General features: G+C 39.7%; 1 protein-coding gene across 8 annotated transcripts in view; it reads left to right on the forward strand.

Annotated features, from left to right (window-relative positions):
• DENND1B (DENN domain containing 1B) overlaps positions 1 to 26,548 on the forward strand; it is a 258,787-nt gene that overhangs the window by 129,482 nt on the left and 102,757 nt on the right. For all 8 annotated transcript variants that reach the window (XM_059055774.2, XM_059055749.2, XM_067027477.1 and 5 more), the window contains 3 exons: positions 12,387 to 12,487; positions 18,379 to 18,424; positions 23,620 to 23,721. In XM_059055774.2, the coding sequence (XP_058911757.1) occupies positions 12,387 to 12,487; positions 18,379 to 18,424; positions 23,620 to 23,721 (249 nt within the window). The remainder of the gene's footprint in view (positions 1 to 12,386; positions 12,488 to 18,378; positions 18,425 to 23,619; positions 23,722 to 26,548) is intronic.

The following is a 26,548-nucleotide window of genomic DNA, read 5'->3' on the forward strand; positions in this document are numbered from 1 at the left end:
AGGCGTGAAGCCTTGTCAGGGGCTCCGTCATTGTCCCCCAGACGTTCTCTAGCTAGTCAGCTGGCTGCGTGCGCGTTGTTTCCAGCACTGAGCTGGCCCGAGTCTGACAGGAGCTCTCGTCCTCCTGTCAGTGATGTGTTAACTAGAGTGTATCTTTGTGGCCTGTGGAAGCAGGTACGAGAGATGCTCTCTTTAGAGCAGATGTCTGAGTGTTAGCCCCCGTTTTGACCAATATTTAGCTGGTGGACGTCACCCTCTTGGAGTCTGTAAGCACATTAGTTACAGAGATGTGATTGTGTCGTCTGTGTCCTGTCTGGACTGCTCAGAGCACGCCGTGTGCTGTGAGTGCAGGAATTGTGCTAATACACCGCCGTCTCTTCCTTTGTTACAGTTGCCCCCAGGCATTTAAGCATATGCTTTTCTCCCCTTCTCTCATTAATGCCGTCAAGGGCCTATGCAAAAAGAAATCTTGTGATCCGTGGAAAATCAGCGATTAAAATGTAGATGTTCTAGGTTGAGTTAGACTGAAGGGGGATCCGCCGGATTTTAACCTCTCCATCTGGATGTTACGTGTTCTTGACTTACCTCTTACTAGTGCCACCGACCAGCGTTTAATATCTGAAACCGGCGGCGCAGAGAATCTTTCTGGAGACTAGGAACTGAGCAGTTGGTGCGAGCACAAAGATTACCCAGATCTACTCCCTGCTGCAGATTATTGAAGTGTATTTTCCCCCCTTATGATTTTAAAGCTGCAGCAGCGTGGTGCAGTTAAAAATTCTTATCAAGACCTCTCAGGGAGAGAGAATCTAGGAACAATTTTGGGATTTTTAATTCTTCCCAAAGCCCATAGCAACCAGTTATGTCAGCGGAAACTGCAGGCAGTGACTCCGCTTACCCGTGTGTTATCTGACTTGGGTCCTGCTCTTCAGAACATTGCATTTTCATTCACTGCTAAGTGGATGTGGTTGGAGCGTGGAAATGGGACTATTGAGGCTGGTCACGTGACACTTTGTGGGAAGATTTGTGTGGAGGAAACTTCTAAGATGGGAAAAGCTGCAGGTGTTTGTATCTTCTAACTCTCGAGGTGGTAAGAGCTGTTTTTCATAGCAACAAGCACAGTAAAGGTTAGAACCATGGTCGCGGTGTGTGTGTGGGGGGGGCGGTGCAGTAAACGTAATCTTTTGAACTGTGGATATCAGATAGAAAGTTTTTAAAATATAATAAAATTTTCACCAATTATGGTATGGTATGAAATATGAAGTGTTCATCTGACGCTGCCAATGCCAGGGTAGAAACACGTCTCTTTAACAAGTAAAAATGTGTCTCTTTGATGGTCTTTTTTGACACTAGTCTCTTTAAATAATAATAATTATGACAATAGTAAAGGTCTCTTTGTAAATTCTGAAGTTTATAAATTAGAGGATAATTTCCGTATAGGCCTTTGGATAGAAAACAAAAAAAGATTTGTGTTCAGCTGTTTTCTCCTAGAAATTTTTAACTTTTAAAAAAGTCTATGCCAAAATTGTAATTCCTTGGGGGAAAAGTTATCAATACGTCTTAAACTCTTTCAGCTTCATAAATTTCTCTTGCTATACTGACTCTCGTTCAGTCTGTGCGGGAACTTGGTTCGCTATCTTTTGGCCTTCACGTGTCCCAAGGAGAAAACATGCTCCTTTCTCCCCATGGCAGGGGGTTTCCTTTGTTCGTTCATTGAGTCACTCCTCGTCTGTGGCTCACCTAAGTCGTGCCAGACGGTGTTCCACATACACAGGCAAGGTAACGAGGTCACAGCCTCTGTATCAGTCTGGGTCCAGTCAGGAGAGAGAAACTACAGGCATCTGAACGATGCAAGTTGAATATCAAGAATTTAAGACTGTCATGTGGGCTTGGGGTGACAGGGAGGGGCTGCGGGAAGTGCCGGGAGCCGCGAAGCACGTGGCATAGTAGGTAGAGGGGAGCTGGGCATCTGTGCCCAGGGAGCACACTGCTCTGGGGTCACTGGGAGAGGCCGGCCTCCGGGCTGTCTCGCCGGAGGCCCCCCACCCCCCGGGAGCCCGCTGAGGGGAGGGTGGCACCAAGGGAGGCTTCCGGTCGCCGGGTGCTGCCGGCAGCGGCGCTGTCACGCACCAGGTGCAGGAGAAGCCTCTGTGCCGCAGGAGCCGCGCGCCGCGGGGGCCACAGGCACTGTGCCCGGAGCTGCCGAGGCGAGCCGGGGGCCCCCCGGCCCCTGCGGCCCGCAGGCCTGAGCTGCTGTCACGCGGCAGCCTGGCAGCCACCCACCCGTGCTTGGCCAGCTCCAAGGGGGACCGCCTGGTGAGTACACTGGAGCCAGGACGTCAAGCCCTGTCTTCCCGAAATGTCGCGTCATTGTCCTCTCCGGACAAAGCTCAGCATCGTGCCGCCTGCCGAAAGGAAAAGGTATCTAAAGGGCACAGGTCTGTTTTCTCAGCTCTGACAAAGAGGGGCAGACTTGAGGTTGAGAGGCAGTAGATCGGTAACTGGTACAGTCCACCCCTTTGGACGCTCGTCCTCCTCGGACACCCTCTAAATCATGTGCACTTCCCGAGCAACAGCAAAACAAAGCTCCGTGTCCGCCCAATGAGATGTAGCTGTCCTTTTCCAGGCACGGACATTTTCGCCCTTTCCCCCAAACGAGAAGCAGCACGGTACCCAGGCATTGTGTCCGTGTCCTCAGTTACAATCACATTTAATTTTCTGTTAACTACTAACGACATATATGTAAGACAACGATGAGACATAGAAGAAAAAGTGGTTAGCAGATAAAAATAAACAAACACATGAAAGGAAAATTTAAAACATGGAAAGCTGCTACAGCCCTTGTTTATGTAGCTGCTCGCGAGACCATAATTGACATTTCTCACTTCCTTCTTTCGTTACCTGTTCCATAGCCCCCTCACCTCAGCCAGAGCCTCAGCGGGTTGGATTTTTTTTTACCTGGTTTAATGATACAAACTTTCATTTCCAGAAGGTCTGGCTCCTCAGTAGTTCTGTGTTTTGTTTTTGTTTTGACTGCTGTCGTTTCCCGTTGACATTTACCGCCAGGCGTGGAAGTCCCGAGATGCGTCCCAGAGAATCCCACGGTTCCAGGCATAGGCCTCCCCCGCCGCTGTTGTGTAAAAACAACCCAACTGGCTCCCGGTTATTGAGATCAATCATTCCAGCCAGTAGATTAACCCCAGTTTTTGGCCTGTTGCTGCAGTGGCATTAAGGAACCCAGAAGGCCAGGTGGTGGTCACGTCTTGTGGTTCAAGTAGAAGCACTCCACCGTTGGGAGGTCAGACCCCCAAACCCAAAGCGCCCTGCGTGGCTGGGGCAGGAACTAGAATCTCTGCAAGTGGGCCGTTCGGAGTGACGGCGAGAGGGCCAAGCCCACTCCTGCCCCTTGACTCCCGGTCCCGTGGACGCTGGCTTTGGGAGAAACAGCACCGCGAGACGCTTTCTGACTCAAGGCGCATCCTGCGTCGTGTTAAACAGAGCCCCAGCCTTTAAGGGTGCTCCTTCCCAACTGGCGTCATAACGGAGTCTCCGTGAGCCATTGCACCTCTTGATTAGGGCAGCAGCTTCTAGGTCGCAAGTGTAAGGCCAGAGTAGTTGAGTTCACGGACGTGAGCCTCTTGCTCTACGTTGCCGTTCCGTGAATAACCTCGATGAGATTCAGTGCTTTACAGAGTGCCGTGCTGACAGGTGTGTTACTCTGTGAGCCTGATGGTGGTGGTGCTGGTAGAAGGATTATGGCAGAGAAAAGACGAGTCCTTACCCAGAATATTTATTCCGGTGCCGGTGGACCTAATCAAGCCTCCCTCTTGATGGAGGAGGTTCAGTGTAATTAACCTGCCACCAGGTAGTCTACCTGATTGCCATGGGAGACGTCTCCCTGGACACGTTCTACAGAACCACCTGAAGAAGGTGCCAGGTATTCCTGCTGGGTACTACTGACCAGTGTCCTACGAGAGCCAGGCCCCGGAGACGCACAGGCCCTGCAGGAGCCTGCCGCAGAGCACACAGAACCAGGAAGCCACGGTCCCTTCCTCCTGCAGTGCGTCTCCTGTGTCCTCTGCGGACAGCGCTCACTCTCTCCTCCGTCTGGTAACTACTTCAAGGGCCCAGATCCATCGTCACAGGTGGGTAGCAGAGAGTGAACTTGGATCTGAGAGGCATAAATTGAAGGCACAGCTTCCACGAATCTCATATGTTGTTGTGATTTACTATGATAAAATAGTGTAATGGAAAGAGTAAAAACTAGTTAACCACTTGAGAAGAAAAACATAGATCTTTATTTTGAAGGAGATGTTTGACATCGGTAGAGTCTTCCAAACATAGAGTATAAGGGCATTTATTCATTTGGTATCAATAAATATTATTATTTGCCAGGTAGTGGGAATTTCAAGGTTATTAATTTGTGATTCTCTAGAATCGTAATAAATAATAAATTATATAGTGTCAATCAAGGCCAGTCAGTGTGACTAGAACTCTTGATGTGGGAAATATAGGAGGGAGGGTGGTAGATTAAAGAGTTGACCTCAATATTACGCCTGGTTCTTGGAAGGAATTTGTGTTTTGTCTCGGAAATATATACTTGTGCGTGTGTATGTGTGCGCCAAGAGAGTGACAGAGAGAAGTCATGCTACAAGATCCAGTTGGAGAGATAGCAGTGGCCAGACTGTGAAGAACCATGTTTGCTAAACGAAGGGGTTTGGATTTTATCCAGAGGATTGTGGGGAGGCAAATGAGGGACGTGCTGTGACCAGTTTTGTTTTGGGGAAGAGAAGCTGGTGGCATTAGAAAAAAATAGATTAGGGAAACTGACTGACAGGTGTCTCGCTAAAAGGCAGTCGCAGTAAGTAGAAAAAGAGATGTCCAGCTCCTGAACTAACAGTGACCGTGAAAGGTAGATGGAGTTGGGTTCTAGAAACGTGGCTAATAAGGAAATGTCTGTTGGATGTAGAGTCTGCTTGAAAGTAGGTAAATAAGAGGGAGAAGTTTACAATGACACACAAAGGACAAATGTTCATCAGCTATTTCCTTAGTGTCTGATATATAATGGGGGCAGAGCCTGATGTCATTTGCTACTAGTAAATTGGAACTCTGTAAAGTGTGTGTGTGTGTGTGTTTATGTATGGATGTATATATTTACAAGCGTTTGATACACCTGCTAAATATACATATGTGTATGTTAAGTATCTATGGGAATATCATATACAATTTTAATGATACAGCATATAATATATATGTACAATTATTCATTCTCATTTAAATATCTGTAATTGTCAGATAGTCACTTCGCTTGTAAGGATTCAGAAGTCCTTTGGGGCTGCTTGTGGTCGTCTGTCTTTCAGTTGCTGGTGGTTTGCCATTAGTTTTGTTCCTGGTGAGAGATATTTTAAGTTACGATTTTCAGAGATGCCTACTAGTTAAAAAAGTAGGTTCAGTCACTTAGATTTTATTTATTGGTTATTTGGAATATGTCCGCAAACGTGGGAGTAGTGTGATTATATCAGTAATATCTTCTGAAATGAGAGATTTGTTTTTCAGTTCGTGACTACTCAACTAAAAACTTGGATGACTTCATATAAGCCATTTTTTCCTTTTATCCTGAAGTTTATTATACAGAAAATGAAAGAATTGGACAAGAATGATTTCTAAGGTTCTTCCTAATTGTTAAATTTAGTGTTTCTTTAACTGTACTGTTTATTTCTTAAATAAATGCCTTATTTTTAAAAATACGGTTTTCATATAATTCACACGAACAGCCTAACTTATAGTCCTCTAGAATCTGGGTCTAGAAGTTTGTGTGGAGAGAAGATAGATAACATTTGAGCTGTGTTATCGTGTCAGACTCCTGAAAGTTGTGGAAGGGTAGATGGGCCTTCTCCGGGAAAAGCTAAACTGCTGCAGAATTGGTGTGAAGATGTGAACTAGAGACCAGTGAATTTAGTGACGGGGAAAGTCACGTGGGGGGGAACGTGTTTGAAGGCGTCGACCTTTATGTGCAGTGTCGCAGCTACAGAAGTTCAGAATTGAGGTGGGGTTGGCGTGACAGTCACGGTGCGTGCTGAGGCTCGCTGGGGTGAAAGCTCCACGAGGGCAGAGGCTGTGTCCCCTCGGCCCGTTCTGTCCCCGGCAGCAGCCGTGACGCCTGACGCGTGTCTGGCATCCCACGTCTAGTTGTGTGACCTCGGGCAGTTGGTGTAACTTTGCCTCGGTTTCCCCATGTGTCCAGTGAATGAAAGAATGAGTACGTGGGAGGAGCAAGAAAACAGTAGAATTGTTTGGCTCGGAAGAGGGCTAATTAACCAGTGACCAAGCGTGAGGTGAGAAGAACTTTCCAGGGGACGTGGATATGACGCAGAGAGGCCAGGGTGACGTTTAGTCATGAGGCCGCAGCTGACCACGTCCATCCCTTTAGGATGGAGAAAGAGAATGAAATAGAAGATGATATTTTCGTATATAAAAAAGTATTGAAAAAGAAAAATGTACAGCCAAATACTGTCTTTTTTCATGGTATAAAATTGCTATTTCTCTAAACATTTCTTTACAACTATCACTTAATTTGAGCGTCAGAATTTTGCTCAAGTAAGACTATCTTATAGTGGGGATAGCTTTGTAGTTTTCAAATACTGTGCTGCTACCTTATTTGTCCTCGACTTTTAAACGTGAATGTAAATTAAATGTGTTCAAACAGATAATTTTTTAATGCTTTCCTCTGAAACTTTTTTCATTCCACAAGGAAATTTATCACGTTCATATCTGCAGCAGTTTATTCTGTGTACCTTTAGGTATTATAGCGCTTCCATTTCTGAAGTAAACATCGATTCAGTTAAAAATCAAATGAAGTCTCTAATCAATATTTCTTGGATTTTGTGCATAAATACATTCTTAGGGGACCTAAATCTGCCCCTGAGTAATTCATATAGAACTTTAGTTGAAGGCAGTGGGACTCCTACACTGAAATGAGGCAGGATCTGGCTAAGAGAGACACAGAGACTAGAACCACAGGAGCGGCGGTGCGTCAGGATGGGATCTTTACTGGTAAAGCGTGTGAATTAGAATCGTGCTGTTTTCCGTTGTGGTCACCGCACTCAATAGATCGCTTTCCTGTCGTCTCCTTGGAAATCTGATGGTGTGGTTTTTTCCTTCTCAACATAGATGTCTACTGAATTGCTTAAAACATTGCTTAGTTGTGTTAGTAGGCTGATCTCCTCAATACATATATAGTTTAAGAACAAGGTACAAGTGAGATTTCATATCACAAAGGGAAAGAACTTTGGTTTGGCTTCCAGCTAAATATACTTGCAGATGCAGATCGAGATGATAACTTGTAGAATTTCTATCAAGTATCTTATCTTTGTAACATTTTTCAGAGAATCTGCTCTCCTGGTTTCCTGCTGAAGGCTCAGGCTGTGACGCCTGGGAAAGTTTTGTAAATTGCATCTCTATCCTAGACCCTGAATTTTTCATTTAAAGGTCAGCTGTTCTTCTCTGTCTGTTCAGTGAGAGACTCATTCTCCTCTGTATAATTAGGATGAACTATTTCTAGCCAGTGTATATTATTCAAAGCCTTATAATGAATGGGAATTTTGAATCTTTGTATATCAAAAGGCAGGTTAATATAATGGTCATGGTACCCTGGAGCCTGCTGGCATTGGTCTCCTGGATTTGCCACTTGCTGGTTGTATGATCTCAGGCAATTGGTGTAACTTTGCCACATCTGTAAGATGGGAGTAGTGGTAACACTGCCTGTTTCATAAGGTGGTTGGAGCATTAAATCTGAGTATGTCAAGTGCTGAGAATAGTGCCTGGCACAGAGCTAGCATCATATCAACGTTTGCTCTCGTTGCTGTTGTCAGTGAGAGGGACCCCCTTAGACCTGTGGCCAGAACGGGAAGCTCTAGGTGCCTTTATTCCACCACTGAGCTCACTCTTGCCAACCTTCGTTGTCAGGTTTCTCCCTCTGATTTCTCAGGCCCCAGGTCTTGTCTCTTTCACGTGGTTTTCATATGTACATATTTTACAGTTGTGCTGTATGGGAAATGAATATCCCAGGGATTTTATTTTGTGTTAGTCAACCCTTTGGGTCTGAATCAGTTCAATATATTGAGTGTGCTTTGTGAAATTATATGTGCATTTAAATATTCCTATGCCATGTAACGAAGATGTTTTTTTCTTTAACCTTTATTTGGTACGTTTTTTTCTTTATTTAGTACACTTCATTGTTATTCCGTGATAGCAATGTGTAAGTCCTTCAGTTTCAAGGATGTTATGCCAGGAACATGCTCTAACCCAAACACCGAATCTTCTTCTCTCCTCTCCCCTGCTTTCATGAAGAACAACTGTGGTGTTAGAGAAACAGCTGACAGAATGTCAGAAGAGCGCTGTGGGGTTCTAGCCCTATCATGAACCTATCATGGAATTTTGGGTAATTCTGATCCAAAGAAATACAATTAGCCTTTCCCTTGAAGCTTAAAGATTCAATATTTCATAATGAACCTAAAAGTAAGAAGATTCTCCTTCTTACCTGGCTTATAAATTGATCTCATTTCTTTTTTTTTTTTAAATTGACATGTAGTTGATTTATAATATTATACTGGTTTCAGGTGGACAACATAGTGATTCAGTACTTTTATAGACTCCATTTGATCTCATTTCTTTATAGAACTCTATTCTGCAGAGCAGACTTCTAAAGTATGTTGTTTATTTGCCTTAATTTGCAAAGTTCTGGACACGTTCTAGGTAAACGATTTGTTGTGACAGTTAGCACCGTGTTCAGAGGTGCGGACAGATCTTATCCAGCATGAAATCTGGTGTCTTTGCTGTGTCCCAGGGGGCTCTTCAGTTCCGGCCTCGCTTCCTCTCTGACCTCAACTCCTGCCGTTCTCCCGTTTAATCAGCCGACCCCCTGCTACTCCAAGAAGGTGGCGGGCCTGCTCGCACCTCGGGGCCCCTGAATGCCCCTCTCCCCAGGTCCACCGTACGCGGCTCCCCGCCTCAGTCAGGTCTCGGTGCAGGCGTGGCCACGGCAGTGTTCGTTCCTATGCCCCTGTCTAGAATAGCCTTTCTGCTCTGACCCTGCCTTCGGTTTCTTCACAGGATTTACCTCGGACGTAATATGTGTTTCACTTGTTTGTTGTTTGCTTTCCCCACTGCTACGTAACGTGTTCTGTTCTGTGTCCCTGTTGCTTAGTAGAGATTTATGATGGCGCATGGCAGGTACTCAAAAACTCTGTTGAATTAAGCAAGTAAATTATTATAATGTCTCCAGTTTCACAGTTCCCTAATGTGCTTTAAAGCTTTCAGAGATTATGTTTAGATAGATTTCGAAGGTGGATCTGAATTATAGTCGAGTTAAAATGTTCTGTTACCCACCCGTATGGAAAAAGCAATTCTTAACTATTACTAAAACTACACAGTGTTAGAATTGATCTGATCTAAGAGTAGAGAACGTTAGATCTCTCAGAGACGGTGTTTACAGATCATCTGGCATGTAGTTCTTATTTTAAAGGTTAGGAAACTGGGATCTGGTTATCTTTGCAGGTGCGCCCGATGGCACAGCCTCTTAGTGGCCGGTCCCTAAAGTTTGTCCACGATGTGCTTCATTGTTCTTACCTTAGACAGCTTGCATATAACTGTGTTTAATTTCCTAGTAAATTTATTTTTTCTTGATTGTATTTTCTTTACCTACAACTTCACTATCTCCTCTGTAAAGCATACGCTGTAACAATATCTTCTCTATTTTTTAATGATTTTTTTTTTTTTTTTTTTTTTTTTTTTTGCGGTATGCGGGTCTCTCACTGTTGCGGCCTCTCCCGTTGCGGAGCACAGGCTCCGGACGCGCAGGCGCAGCGGCCATGGCTCACGGGCCCAGCCGCTCCGCGGCACGTGGGATCCTCCCGGACCGGGGCACGAACCCGTGTCCCCTGCACCGGCAGGCGGACCCTCAACCACTGCGCCACCAGGGAAGCCCTGTTCTTCTCTATTTTTTAAATCGCAGAGTTACTACACGCTGCTGGGTGGGTAAGGGATATCTTCTTCGGTAGGTTTCTGCCGCCTTTGGAAATCTCCACTTGCACGTCTCATGGTTAACAGGATCCGTGTTTGTGAGGGCACGTAACTTACAGTCCCACCTGAGCCTGACACTTTTGTTATATGTCTTTAAATAATTCGTCCTGGTCGCTTAGGCCAGAAACTGAGGTTTGCCGGGGCGGGGGCGTGGGGTGGGTAGTGTTTTTGCCTCTCCCTGTCACTGATCCCCTGCATCGAAGAAGCTCACAAATCCTGTAGAGCTTCCTTCTTTCCTGGTAGATCTTGATTAGCTGCCGTGACCCTCTGCTGAGTGCTGGCCTTTGCAGAAAGTTCGTGACTTTCCTTCTCGTGGCAGAAATCATCCTCTAAGAAACCAGTCAAATTCATCAGATGATATTGAGCCTTATTAGCGAGAAATTTATAACTTCACTTAAGGATAACCACTGAGGGCATAGGGGGACAGCTCTAGCATTTAATAGAGTGCTTTGGACTCTGGGTGTGCCTAGTAAAATAAGTTACTATTATTATAATTCCTCATTTGGGGAATGTGTTTCTTCCCTCTTGTTACACTGTTAATTATTTTCTCAACAATAAAAAAGAACACTTTTAAAAACGGTTTTAAATGAGCTCTTTTAAAAGCCATCTATCTGCAGATGGAGAAATTGAGTAAATTAACTGCCTTTCACAGCTGCATAAGTGCTTTTAGCCCATCAAGTTACACTGAAACATTCAAAGTTACCTCATTTACAACCGGGGAGCACATGCAAGCTCTCGGCAGAATTGACACAACTGAGATCAACCCCATTTGCATTTCCCTCCAGTTCAAATATGGAAGAGAAATAAATCTGGCCCGTAATTGTTACACAGAAGTATCTGAATGCCTCCTAGTGTGTGCTCTAATTAAGGAATTTTAAAAATAATACTTATTGAAGGAATAGTGTAGATAAACTGTTAAAACTTCTAAGTGCAAAGTAATAAAACCCTTTAATGATAGCATTCTAAATGGAACAAATAAATTTTTTGCCATATAAAATTGATTAAAAATCTTAACTGGAAAAAAATATAATACATATGATGAAGATGAAAGTACTTTTCATCAAAATTTTTATGTTTTGGGTTCAGATTAGGTTATTTTAACTGACTTTTAAAAAATTTAGTGGAACTATTTTGCACTTAAATATAGACATGTTGCTGTTAAGATTGAATTGCTTTGTTTACATTTATCCTTTTGAATTAATTTGATTACTATGTATAAATTTTAATTTCTTTGTATAATAAAATAGATAGAAATTTTGTGGTGCATTTTCAGATGGTTTTATTTTTAAATTCTGATTTTCAAGTTAAATAAAATGACATTCAGTAAATGTCTTGAAAATGCCGACTATGGCAAAACTTTAAAATGAAGAATGCTGATTTAATTATTGCTTTAAATGCTAAAGAAATGACTCAACACGTACAGAAATATAATTTAAAATGTAAACGAAGTCAGAGAAAGGATTCTGATCAGGGTCAGTAGGAGGGAGGGGAAAAAAAAGCGCTATCCCTTTGTTAAGCATTAAAAAATATTTAATTAACCGCTTGCCAAAACAAAACAATTAAAATGGCAATTACCTTTAAAATAGCATCAGTGTATTTGCAGCTGTTGTGATCTAAAGCTAGGAAACACGATGTTAATCTGAAATGAACAGTTTAAATATGAAATTATGATATCCTTGGCTTCCTGCGGTACAGCTGTCAAGCTTGGGCAGCTCGCTGGTCAATAGTGACATTCTCCGTGTCAGTGAGCAGAGTCTCCTGATACCGTCACCCGCGGTTCACACGTTGCTGAAGCTCCAACTGTCGAACGTTGAGTCCCCTGGCGATACTGCAGCTTCCAGACTCTCCTGACTGGCTCATGTTTCATTCTTTGGCAATTTGCCCTAATGATATCCCCCAGGAGCTTTCAGCCTCTCCTCCTTCCCATATTGCATCGTGGTGTATTAATCTGAGTGAGTGCAACCCGGGCGGCACACACCGTCATTTCCTATGGTTCCTTCTGAGACGCTCGCCCAATTTTTCAGTTTTCCTTTTATATGTTCTAAGTTTTGCCCCCAGACACTGTATTTTCAGGAAGTTATAACCGTCTACATAAGATGCCGAAGAAGCTACTTGGCTGCTTAGGTATTTTTTCAGAGGGCCCTTCTGAAACATGAGACTTTCTGCAGGCAGAATTGGTCAAGATAATGTGATTCAGGTCGTTAAGTAAATTGTTTTATGAGTGTCCTCAACCTTTGATAACTTGAGCGTGTCCCTGTGTTTGCAGGGCCGGCGGCCACTTACTGCTCTTTTCCTTTTACAACCTTTAGTTAACCGCCTGTGTCCATGGATCGGCCGCCCTGCTCTACCCGATGTACTGGCAGCACATCTACATCCCAGTGCTCCCTCCCCATCTGCTGGACTACTGCTGGTAAGCTGGCTCCGCCGGGCTCCTGGTGGTCCAGGTTTTGGGGGTAGAGAGAGCGCTTCACGCGTGGACTGAGTAAGCGTGCAGTGCGTGCGTGTCTATATATATATATGTGTATATATATATGTATATAGGAATGAGCTCTCTGAAACGTGATGTGGAGATTAGTCACAAGTATTAAAAGGTGGTTTTATGAAGGGAAGAGCAGTTCTCTCCAAAGGTGGCAAACATTTATACTTGACAAACAAAGTTCCTTAGATTTTGGGAGTTTCCTCTGTAATCCCCTAGATAATTAAATGCAGAAATAGAAGCCGATCCAGTCTTCGCGCTGGTTAGGAGCGTTTTACAGAAGTTGCGGTGTCAATGAGAGCACCGCATCCCAGAGATGCCAGCATTTGTCTGCAGAGTCTTTCGGACCCCAGGTTGCCTCTGTCGGGGGCTCACGCTCGCTGCCTCCACCTCAGGACACACCTTGCCGCACGCCTCTTCCCTCAGTAGCACATCCAGTACCAGATACCAGCAGAGGGGGCGCCTCTACTGCAGGGGTTCCCTGAGTTCCCGGTTATCGAAGCCTCAGCCCTGAGCCGCTGTGAGAGCAGTGTTGACACGTGTCGGGAACGATTCTGGAGACTTCCTTGGCATTGCAGACAACTGCCAGCGGTCTCACCGGTCTGAATCCTACTGCCCCCTTCCCCCGGATGTCAGGAGACTTAGACTCCCAGACCGCGGCCGTGGGGCCTTCCTCGGGGCTGTAGGGCGATCATCTCCTGCAGGCGTAGCTCAGTTCCTAAGAAACCAGCTGACATTTTTACTCTAAAGCGTGCATGTGCGTGCGCACGTGTACACACACACACACACACACACACACACACACACACACACACACAGAAAGAGGGAAGTGATTTTGACCATAATGTGTTCGTTTGTATCGCAACTAATGTTATTAAAAAACAAAGCTCTTTTAGAATCAAAGTCGTTATTTATTTAGCTTTCTGATTTCACGAAAAGCAGATCACTCAAAGTGTTTAAGGGTTAACATGACCTAAGTTCCTAACATTGACGTTTTCAAGACTAGCCCTCTTCAGGACAAATGATTTTTAATGACAGTACATATCTCCGGCCACATATTGATTATACCAGTGAATTGTGTGTTTCCGCAGCAGGGTAAAGAGCATGGATGGCGCTGGCCAGCAGGTTTCCAGTGACCTTCCACGGCCATGCTGCCCCTTGGGTGCTGGCGGGGAGAAACGGTGGGCAGGAGACTGTCGGTGTGTGGTTTAATTGCCCTGCGAAGCACCACGCGCACGAATCCGGGAGGGAAGCTGCATCTAGAAAGAGCTCTTGGTATTCGCTTTAGAGGGTTCTTCTCTGACCAGTATGCCTAGCACAGGCCAGCACCCTTGACTGCAGGAACCTCAGTTCTTGCGTGTCGACACGTGTAGCAGATCTTACCGTATAGTATTCAGTAATTAAAACGTACTCTAAATAATGTTGACGAAAGTATTCGAAAATATATTGATGTATGAATTTTAAAAAATCTATAGTAAAGTAGTGGTTCAAGAACCAACACTTCTAATTGTGAGGTTTAGAATTATATTTTATCATATGTAATATTAGTGCCATTTAAACTTTTCTATAAAAAACGTTCTGAAATCTTAGGAGGCAACACCCCTTTGAGTTGAGTCCTCTGTAATGATGACACACTTAGGACTTTCTAAAATATTCTTATGTAGAAACTATTGCTACCTCTTTCCAGATATGTCTCCCTGATACTTTCTAACCCTGCCATCAAGTCCTTTTTCTTCTGCTTCCACTGTGGTGAAGGAAGCTTGTTTCATATTTCGGTCTTACTAGTTTCTAACCTTTGAAATAGCCCCTTTAGGACAAGTTCTAACAGCTGCCATGCCAGGCATTTCCGTGGCCCGGAGACCAGAGCAGTGATAGTCAAGCAAGGAGTTATCTGAGAGCTCCTGAGCCTTCAGGTCACAGTGATAGGTTCAGCTTCTAACATAGGAAGTGGGCAGTATCATATACTCCCCCCCACCCCCCGAAAACAGCTGTCTATGACTCCAGCTCGCTTTCCTTGTCAGAAAATTCCATGGACTAAACTGTTCCCTAGGGAAAGTGGTTTTCTTCCCTTTACATCTTTGCAAATGATCCTGTATGCAAAAGGGACAAAAATATTAGATTATCCCCTCAATCTCATGGTTTTTGAGTAAAGAAAATTTTATATTCCACTCCAAAAGTAGCACCAGGAAGATGTGATAGACATAGATGTGTATTTTGCCAGCTCTTCAAGGTGATTGGACTTTCCCAGTCCTGAGGCAGTCCGGGCTCCCGGGAGTGTGTCTGTGGGGTGGCATAGACTTGGAGGGCCACGGTGCCATCTTGTGACCGTGGATGAATAGCGCATCTTGGTCCGCTGACGCAGGCTTGCTAATTTGTCGGCTCGTTCATTCATCCATTCGTACACCAGACATTTAGTAAACGTGTTTGCCAGGCCGCGAGTACGTAATGTAATGAATAGGACGCAGCTTCTGCCCTCTTGGATCCCCAGATAGGAAGAAATTCCCACGTTTGTGCACGTGTACACACGCGCACACGATGAGCACAGAGGAATACCGTGACGCTATAGGGTTGAGGTCTGAGGCACATAGAAGAAAGCCGAGCGGAACACCTAGGAGGAAGTGCCCACCAGTCTGCTAGGGTAGGGACGGCTGCTGGGAAGGAGCGACGCCATCTTTGCTTTCCCCTTAATCTACCTGTCTAAGGGGGGAATGGGGAGTTTCTATTTAACAGGTACAAAGTTTCAGTTATTCAAGATGATTAGGTTTTAGAGATCTGTATAACATTGTGCCTTTACTTAACCAATACTCTATTGTAGACCTAAAAATTTGCTAAGAGGATGGATCTCGTGTTAGGTATTGATACTGAAAACACAAAGCAAAACAAAGCAAAACGGCAAAGGGAAAGGACTTTAATATAGCAAGTCTGAAGTGGTGTTGTCAGACACCCTTCACCTGAGCCCTTAAACGCCTCCGAGGTAGGATGATTCCAGTACCAGTAAAAGTATAATCATTTATTTGTTCGACAGTGGTCGTTACCTTTTTCTTTAGGCAATCTATCTGATTCTTCATTCTATGAAAGGAGAAGATTTAGCTTCTAAGAGAACAGTGTTTTAAAAACATAAATGGAAAATTATGTCGTTTAGACTACCCTAAGTTAATAGAGTGCTGTTACAGCCTTACCCCATGGGTGGCCTCCATGAGAAAACCTAAAAAGAAAAAAAGCTATTACGTAGTAATTATTTTTCAACAAAGATTAGTTGCTACCAAAAAGAAGCAGCAGTCATAATAGAGCCTTCTGTATCTTATCTTTGCAAAATAATTCCATTGACAGAAAGATCTAGGATAGTTCTGCACATAGCTGATAAAACATCTGTGTTGCCAAGGATCTCTTCCTGACTTATTAACACTCTGTCTCATTAGGAGTTTTCAGCTAGGGTAGCAAAATTACTTTTCATGAGACTCGGCTGACTTAATATTAGGATGTATACAATCCAGTTTCATGACAATGAAATAACTATTCAGTTAAATCTATGTTCTGAAAAAACATATTTATTTTAGGAAAGTATGCTCTAGTTAATAATGTTTGCAGTCTAACATGTTCATATTTTAGATTTTGTAGAAATTAGTGAGGTAAAAACACGTCGAGATACCCAGTGATCCCATAGAAAAAGTTTTGGGTTACTTTATTATTAAGTTCTGCCTAGGAGTTCTTTATTGGATTTTTATTCTAGTTTAACAATTTCTGTAAATTTATTGTTTATGTTTCAAGAGATAACTAGCTTTCATGAAGTTTTCAAAGTGTTATCTTAGATGTATTTCATAGGACTTCAATTGGTAGTTATTACTTTTGGCTCTGATTTTTTGAAATCTGATCCACTCAGTGTACGTTCAATATATGTAAAATGGATGTAATAATTATTTTTAGAAGTCTTCAGTGTTTTGATTAACACTCATTGTATTAAAACGTGCTTTGAGGTTTGAGATATTATGAATCTTTCTATATTATGAATCTTGTTGGTCAGATAACCTAGCCTGGGGCGAATGGGAAAATCGCACAGTAACTTTAATAAATTTGTACTATTTTGGGTGTGGAGAAGGCTTGACATATTTGAGATCTTGGGAGTTGCCCACCCTGTTTTGTGAAAGTTGCCGGAGCCCAGCCATGGGAGCCCCAGAGGGAATTCCAGAGATGAGAACTTGAACTGGGGAAGCAACTAGGCTTCTTTTACTTAAGCAAAAGTGGAACAGTCCACATTTACTCCTTCTGTTTCCTTTCGAAGGCAGAAAATCTGTTAGGTCTTAGGGATATCAAGGCCTATAAATAGTTCTCAACTTTCAGTCAAATGAAATATCCAGAATATCAGATCAATTCCAGATGGTCTACTGCATAAAAATTTTTTAAAAAATAGGAAGGAACAAAGCTATAGAAGACAAAGACAACTGGGAATTAGAATCTAGGACAATACGACTTAAGGAACAGGCTAATAAGGATTGGAATAAGAACTTGAACCGTTTTTATTTTTTGTGAATTCCGGATATAGAAGTTAGTGGCTAGCCATCCTTAAATAAATTAGGAACTGTTTAAGGTTACTTTGAAAACTGTGGATCTACCAAGGTGCCTCTTTTATCTGTAACTGGTTCTCAGTAGCAAAGTGGACATGCAGGAGTTTGGACAGCTCTGTCCTAATAATGACAGGGATGTTTGGAAAATTATGCAAATTCTTTGAAAAAGAAGATTATCTGTTTTCATTAACAGAAAAGGTTTGCATTAAATATAACACAAAGATGTATATAAAAGAAATGCCAAAAATGTTTTATTTTTAAATAGCTATTTATTTGCATATCTTCTACCACATTTGTAGACATTGTTCGTTTTCATGTTTTCTTGTTAAATAATATTTTAATTTTGAAATGTCAAGTTGAATAATTTCCGCCCTATATTTCATGAGAAATATTTTTGAAATTGCTGGTAAGTCTGATTTTGTGTATTACAAAAACTATGTAATATCTGTATTCTCTGCTAGAGTATAAGCTCCAGAAGGGAGTGTATTCTGTCTGCATTGTTTAGTATTGTGCCCTAACCCCTGTGCCAGGCACCGGCTGCTGAGTATGCTCCACATATTGGGTTGAATTAATCAATAGCATTCTTAAACTTACCTTAATATTTTAAAATTTATTAAAATTATATTATTGCTACAATTAAAAGTGGGATAAATAAGAATGTACAGAGGTTTTAAATAATAGACAAGATACATGAGTGGAAAGATAGCACAGAAATAGAATGGTAACAGTGGGGGAGGAAATTATTAATCTTTGCACCTCTAGTTCCCAAACCGTGCCTGGCACATAGTAGGTCTCACAGTAAATATATTGTGACTGACTCAAAAATTTGGGTGACTAAATAGTAGGTGTGAAACAATGAATATGTATTAAGAAAATCAAACAAGAATCTAACTGAATAAAAAAATGTACAAAGAAATGTGAATAAATTTGATGATTATTTAGGATATATTTGATGGGAAGTACACAGAAAAGATTCATCTCAGACTACGGTCTAGACCCTAATATTCTTGTTTTTTAAACATTACAACTTATAACTATAAATGATTTTGTGGTTTTATATAAATCAACCTTAATTTGAATATATTAGTGGCCTCTAAGATTATATCTGAGTTTCCTATACTGAATAATTTTAAATACCTATGATGTACTATGTTAGAACTATACATTTAATAAATGTATTTTTTAAAGCATTCTGAATTACTGATATTATTGTTTCAGTTTTAATGAACTATATGAACACATACATATATATTTTTAATTTAGTGCCCCTATGCCATACCTGATCGGAATACACTCCAGCCTCATAGAGGTGAGTATCTTTCAGACATGAGACGGTGATAACTATTATTTTTATGAATTAATTTAAAACAGTTGTGTTTTGAAAGCATATCAGCTGAATAGTACAAAGAAGTGACTAGTTGCATATTTAGAGTGTACTTACATGATCATTTTCAAAAAGGTAGTGTTAAAATAATTTTCTTTTAATCAGTATGCAAACTGACCATCTGCAGTGGTATGAGACCCATGGAGAGTAGGTTCTATTTGGTTGACGTCATATGGTAAGTTTGAAATACTGAAAACCCTAGTCTTTGATGAACCACTTTCTTTATGGAACTTGAGATCTTTCGTATCTATTTCTCTTTCAGAAGAAATATTTCTGTATTTTGAGAGTGAGAATTTATGTAATTATGAGTCATAAAGGGAAAGTGTTTTTATTTTGCAAACTTCACTATAATTCAGTGTATCACCGTTTTTCAAAATGTGTTTTAATACACGAATCATGAGCTTTTAAATTAGAATATAGCTTTGTAAAAGTTTAATTTCAGTCCTGTTGGGACTTAAAATGTAGGTTTTTTTTTTTTTTTTTTTTTTGCACTGTCATTCGAAAATGACTTTTGTCACATGTTATCACTGTAGTGAAAAACCTTGAGCCTTAAACACCTTGAACTTGAAGTCAGCGGGATTTCCAGAGAGGACTTCTTATAAGATTCCTAAAAAAGTAAACAAAAGACGGGTCAGTTGCGTGGCATCATTATGCCGGCTGATTTGTTCAGATATATTTCTTTTCTTGCTGGTTGTTCATATTGTACTTTAACCCAGTTTCTAATAAGCAACTTTAATGAGTTAGGTTTGGTTTTCTGATTAGCTCTTGTCACTGTGTATACCATCTGTCCTCACTTTGCCGATCAAGGAAGAGCCTGGTGATTATTTTAAAATTCCTGAGCATCCTTTGTGGAGAGAGTCGTGCTTTAACCATTAATAAAGAATACATTTTAATGGATTTTTAGTAGGTTTAATTCCTTTTTAATTTTGAAGTCTGGGTTGGATAACATTATGACTCTATATTTTGTCAATTTTTAGAAAACAACTTCTTACAGCCCAAGGTACTTGCAGTGGAAGGACAAATTGTATAAGATAAAACATGAATAAATAGGTATTTAATCTGTTACTAGAGTATGGAATACATGACTGGCATTTTATTCATCAGTAGTTTGACTTTTTGCAAAATCTAACCATGGTTGGTTGGTATGGTTTCAAAAACAGTCATCAAATTTGATTTTGATGTTAGTGCACGTATCTCTTCTTATGTAATGTACCTAATAGAATACGTAGTTTTTATAATACATTTATTTATACAGATGAAAAATATTTAAAGTGGTTGATTGTACCTGTTGATGTTGTTGTTATTATTTTTACATAATGATTCTAGACCAACTTTTCCAACAAATGATTCAGCTTTTCCAAAATATTGTAGAAAGGAGTACATGCTTTAAATATTCAATTCAGTTTATCACATGTTTACTGTACGCCTGTAGAGAAAATCAGTCCTTTTTTAAAGGAGCAAATTTAAGAATTTTTTACTCTTTAGAGTGTTGTCTTGGAGAAGCAGTCCTTTCTAACTTTAAATTGGCTGTTATTAAATGAGACCGTGTAAAGCCATGATTAGATCGGCTGAAATCTCTGTACCTTTTATACTCTGGACTTATCAAACTGTCTTAATAGTCAATTTTGTTTGGTTTAATAGTGAATGAGAAACTATAATAGGAACTTTAAGAATGTCTTTAGGGCTTCCCTGGTGGCGCATTGGTTGAGAGTCCGCCTGCCGATGCAGGAGACACGGGTTCGTGCCCCGGTCCGGGAAGATCCCACATGCCGCAGAGCAACTAAGCCCGTGAGCCATGGCCGCTAGGCCTGCGCGTCCGGAGCCTGTGCTCCGCAACAGGAGAGGCCACAGCAGTGAGAGGCCCGCATACCGCAAAAAAAAAAAAAAAAAAAAAAAAAAAGAATGTCTTTAAACCAGTTGGGTACCATTTAGTGACTTTCTTCTTAATCTTTTACCAGGTGATACAGATCCTACGTTTCCATTTTTATGATGACATTATTACACAGATTTTTTTTCACTAAAATTCTGATCTTTTGTGCTTTTTTATTTTATATAAATGGTATTATAATTAAAACAAATATATATTTACATATTTTATATATGAGACAGAACTGCATAATTTTTCACATTTGTTTGGCTGCAAATACAACTAATTTTTTGTGGAGGAAGAATCAAAATAGTCTCTTCTCTCTCAGTCAAGACAGTTTCAACACTTTTTATCAGTTTTACAAAGACTTTTAAACATAATTGTTCAAAGACATGAAATTAATGTTTTTCTAAATCTTTTTTAAAAATTATTTTTATGTGATCATAAGTAAAAGATGACTAGACATCTCTTTTTAAAATGTAAATTTGCTTCTGAAATAAAGGGCAAGGGCATTTTGTTCTCCCTGAAAACTAGACTTTAGGGATGAAGTCAAAGCAGACCAAGGCCTGTAAGTGATTGGGAATAAATCAGTGCAGGCTACAAATGTGAGAGTTACAGTATTTGTTTTAATACACCAAGGAGTCTAGGTAAAGTGTTGACCCGGTTTCACAGTGTCGTGCGGCTGCTTCCACCCTGTCCCTTCCTCCCTCCGTGTGCAGGTGTGCTGGCCTCACCTGGAAGGAGGATGGCGTGGCGACGATGCCGGGAGTCTCGCCGGCTCAGCGTCTGCTGTTGTTTTCAATAAGACTTTGTCTGTGTCCTACTATTATTTTCTTATTTTTGAAGAAAAAGCACATTGTTTTTTCACATTTTCTTACTCTTTACCCATCCAAACAAGTTTTGATGAATTTTATGAGAGGTAAAAATCTGGAACAGAGAAAGTGGGGCCGTTTTATATGCCGTATGACTTTCCACTCCTGTTTAGAAAAAAATGGCTAAAGCCTGATTTGGAGGGAAATAACAGAGAAAATACATTGATAAGAATTTTTTTAAGAAGATTTAAATTACATGCTATCTTCTCCCCACTTTTTCGCTTATGTAGAATTGTTCTTGTTTTAGAGAGGCCCAGTCTGTTGATTAATTGAAATGAATACATTTTCCATTCTTAATGAGTGTTCCTGTTAACAAATTTTAATATTCAGCTATTATCAGACTTCTTAAAACTAAGAGAAACTTTGAAAAAGGTATACATTTCATACTAATGCTAATTTCCTTTATTCAGAGATTTTTTTAAAAAAAACTTTTTATTTTATATTGGGGTATAACAAAGTTGTGATTGTTTCAGGTACACAGTGAAGTGACTCAGCTATTCAGAGTTTAGTGTTAGCGTCATTACAAACATTTTGGGGTCACATAACCATTACTCTGTGCTATTTATTTATTTATTTATTTATTTTTTGTGTGGTACGCGGGCCTCTCACCGCCGCGGCCTCTCCCGTCGCGGAGCACAGGCTCCGGACGTGCAGGCCCAGCGGCCATGGCCCACGGGCCCAGCCGCTCCGCGGCACGTGGGATCCTCCCGGACCGGGGCACGAACCCGCGTCCCCTGCATCGGCAGGCGGACTCCCAACCGCTGCGCCACCAGGGAAGCCCTACTCTGTGCTATTTAGATGAACTCATTTCATTCCCTGAATAATACATCAGGTTTCTGGATTATCTTTACATTTTCTGTTAAAAGAGCAACTTAGAATTGAAGATGGGAATCAAAATTATGATATACTTTTTGCATACAAATGCCATTAATATAAATATAGTCTTTGCTCATAGGTTATTTTTGTAGTTATGCTATAGTTGATTTGTAGATAACCACATATTTATATATGTAAACCTTTTTTACATATATGTATGCACATGGAAAGGAAATGAGTTTATAAATGTTTTGACAATAGTATCACTGTTATAAGTTACTTTCTTAGAAATGGCCATTTTCTGAGTCTTACTTTAGAATAATTATAATGTCTTTTACAGGATAGAGTTTTAGAATCACGTGCCCCCTTGAGAATGCATATTCCACATAGACACTGGTTATCCTAACACATAAAAATTCCCTACTCTAGACTACCAGTTTCCTAGCAAATTTAACATTCTACCTGATACGCAGAGATTTGAAATTCTAAGTGGATCACAGAAATTCCAGTCTTGGCTAACTTAAAAAATTGGTTTGGCCAATTTAATATTAAGGTATTTAAATAATCTGAAAAAATGGCTATTATTCTAGAATGTCACTTTTAAAACTACTACACTGAAAGTAATTGACCAATTGCTAGCTGACCTATGCAGTTAGGGAATTCTGGGTTGATGGATGTATTTCATTAATGCACACCTTACTTATTTTCATTAGGAAATATTATTTGCTATCATCTAGATAAGACTAATAGAATTATATGATTTGTTTAAGTAGACATATTTACATAAGAAAAATAAACTATAAATATTTTCTTTAAGGATAAAAATTTAATAAATTCTAATTTACTATCATTTGTGCATATATTGAGATAATTTGACCATTTGACTAAGCTTTCAAACAAATATGACAAGTCAAATAGTTAATCTGATAGGCTATTAAATTTGATCCTTTATATTAAATTCATGGGATAAACATTACTAACAATAAATTCCATTTTACTGCTCTCTGTCATTTTTTCTTACTCAATTTCACTTGTCATCATCAGCTTATACCAAATTTATATGGAGATATAGAGAAAATATTTATTAATTTAAAACTTACTTTACTACTTAGTAGTCATATTTATTGTTTTGTGTTAACCCCGCAGCATGATTTATGCTAAAAATAGCTGTAGAACTGGCCACACTTTGCTGTATCATAGGATTGAAATTCAATTGGTAAAATTTAAAGGATATACATTTTAACAGTTTAATATAGCCATGCCTATTTTGTATTTGTTGTGGTATCTCTTTGGTAGTTAAATTACATTCAGTGTCTCCAAACTATTAATATATTTAGATGAATAAACATGCTATTTTAAGCATTTTTACTCTTTCTTTTTGAATGGTTTAGGCAGACTTTCTCATAAGGCAAAATTGTTTATATTCTTTTATGATGTAGAATTTTCCTTTTTTCTTTTCCTAAGGATAATGCATTAAGATAATTTTCTCTACATAACTAAGCTCATTATAGCTTTGGAAGGAAAATATACTAAGATGTTTGTTTATAATTGTGTTTTTTAAACAGAGAGTGAAAAATAAATCATTGGAGGATGTGGTTATGTTAAATGTGGACACAAACACTTTAGAATCACCATTTAATGACTTGAGCGGCCTACCGAGTGACGTGGTAAGTCTGGAGGGTATTTTGTGGTGAACAAACATATATATGTTTTCTCCTGGACCCTTGAATCACCAAGAGTTACTTTCCCATTTTTCTGTCTGAAATAAAGGGGCTGAATATGAGCATGCGGTGTGAGAGGAGTCAATGCAGAGTCTGTCTTTCGTATTTTTTACCTTTTGGCAGTTGAGGAGATGTCAGATGCAATATCATATTCCTTATTGTAAAAGTAGGATCGTAATTAAAAAACCTAGATGTATTCATTAGGCAGAGTTTCTTTAAACATAAGTCTCTTCATCTCATCTTAATCATTATATTACAAAGTAGGCATTTCTGTCTGCCTAGTGGCATGTCTTGCAAAAGAATGAGAGAGTTTTTGAAGGCCAGAAGAAGAAGGGGGCCAATTATCGGCTTTTGCTTCCCTGCCACCTGCCAGCGCTTTTCCTTTTAATTAATGATCTGATGGCACTGGTCAATATAATAAGAAATGCTTGTACAGTTGGGGTCAGAAAATTCTGGCTTTGATCTCCCTCAACTTTCTGAAACATTTATTTGTTTTCTCTAAATTATTTCAGTTTTATTTTAATCCTTTCTATCCTGCTGAGGGCTGCAAGAATGAAAACCTACACTGTTTGTCATTTGCTCTGGCAGAGCAAAGACTGCTTACTTAGAATTCTATTTGTAAATTAAACTGCAAACCCAGTTTGTCATAAAAGACATCTGATCCTTTTGAAATGACGAAAACTGTCTTTTGTCTGTAAAGGCTGATAAATTAAGTGCCAGCTCTCTTCTGCTCTTTGATCTTGCAGAGGTTTGTGTGTGTGTGCATGTGTGGGTCTGCAGATTATAATAGGATGTATTCTGTATTTTGTGTTAAATAGTCTCCAAAGTAAATTTTCTGGCCTTCGTATTCCTTAGAACAGGGTAAAAATGCAGATTGTACTGTTTCTGTATATATTCTAATGGCTGTTTTAAAATATCTTTATAACATAGTTCTAAGTTAAAATAACTCCCCTTTAAAAAAAAAATCCATTGTTTATTCACCTATATTAAAATTTGGGAATAAAAAACCTTTAAAATATATTTTTTTTCTGTAATACTGCAAGTACTTTGAAATCACTGTTAGGGAGCTTGAAAAAAAAAAAAAAGAATAAAAAAAATCTCAAACTCAGAAAATACAGTAATACTAGCCTTGATTGCTTTTATGGCTAGTGATAGGGAAAATGTGACTTTAAAGTCAAAATCAGATTATTTATGCCCATAAATAACCTAAAATATTTGCTGACCTTGAAGCAAATCAAATCGAGCTACTTTATCTAACTGTAGTAAAATTTGTGCTATGTATGAACAAATCCAAACCCAGGCCAGTGAAGAATTATATTATCTTTTGAGCTCATTATAACTCGATTGCCTCATTATAAAGATTTTGCAGAAGCTGCTAGAAAGGATTAGAGTTGTTCATTTAGAAATCCATCAAAGTATTCTTCACTGGATAGGGACATAATTATGAAAATAAAGTCCCAACTTTTAAGAATGTTTTCCTTATGTGCATGTAGTTCCTACTATTAATTCCCTAAGAAGAAAGGATTGTTTATTTTTTTAAAGATGAGGAAGAATAAGAAAGAGAAAGAAAAAAGAAAAAGAAATCAGCTTTTTTTGTGTTACATTACAATTTTTATAGTCAGCTCCAGTGATAGCAGATTATTTCTTCGAGAAGAACAATCTTTAATAGTAATTTTTTGATGAGTGATTCTTTTTAAATTGGGAACCTCTACTTTCCTAGTAGAATTAGTTTGATACTGAAACATTTTATTTAAATATGTGAGGAAGTTAAACAATATTCATGAAATGTAAAAGCCTAAATATATAAAATGACAAGAGGGACCATCTCATTGTTTATTTATAAGCAACAGTTAACTGAACATAACTGAAATAGTAAAAAAAAAAAAAAATTCATAAAAAAGAACTCTGCAGGGTAATGTAGATATAACTAAATATATGCTCGGAATTAAGGAGCGCAGACTTAGACAAATTTGAAGAATGAATAAACTGAAATAGTCCTGAGGTGGAGCTAGGACTCTCTACTGAAAGTATGAGATGTTTTAAAGTTAGAGTCATTTTCTAAAAATGTTTCAGGTTATTGTTTGTTTAACCCGGCTCTAATAAATTTAGCTTTTTCATCAGTTTTCCAAAGCTATCTCTTATAGTAGGAAATACGATAAAGTATCACATCATACTTGCTATAATTGTAAATGTTTTAAACGAGACGTGTTAAAAATCACAAATGATCATACTGAATTTTTTTGTGACTTGAATTAACAAAATATACTTGAAGCCTGAAAAATATTACAGTTGGTATTGTTTGGTAATTTAATAAATTAACTGATATTTAAATGGGGGCATTTTAAAATCATTCACCAAAACATTAAAATTATGCTTACAGGCTAGATGACTTTCTGTGCATGTGCACTTTATTATCGTGTCAGCTTGACCAGTGGTCTTGGCTGTTCCGAGGTCAGTGGTCACAGTTGTCCTGAATTACTAGCTCTTTTTTCCTGTGGACCCTCTGCTGTGTTGCACGCTGTAATCTTCTTAATGGCTTCATTCCAATATTCACACATAATATTTTAGATTTATTGACTGTTAGAAATACTACCATGCCAGTAGCAGTTCCGCTACTCTTAAGGTATTTAAAATTGGAAAAATAAATCAGGCCAGAGCTTTCAGGAATCCTTTGTTTTCCTTAAGGGAAGGGGAAAAAACTCTCTTCCTGTCTTCTGACAAGAACAGTTGTTTTTCGATTTCATCATTTCACTTTAGATCTGGATCATTAAAA

Source organism: Kogia breviceps, chromosome 1 (assembly GCF_026419965.1).
Source record: "Kogia breviceps isolate mKogBre1 chromosome 1, mKogBre1 haplotype 1, whole genome shotgun sequence".
In the NCBI taxonomy this organism is placed as follows: Eukaryota; Metazoa; Chordata; class Mammalia; order Artiodactyla; family Physeteridae; genus Kogia; species Kogia breviceps.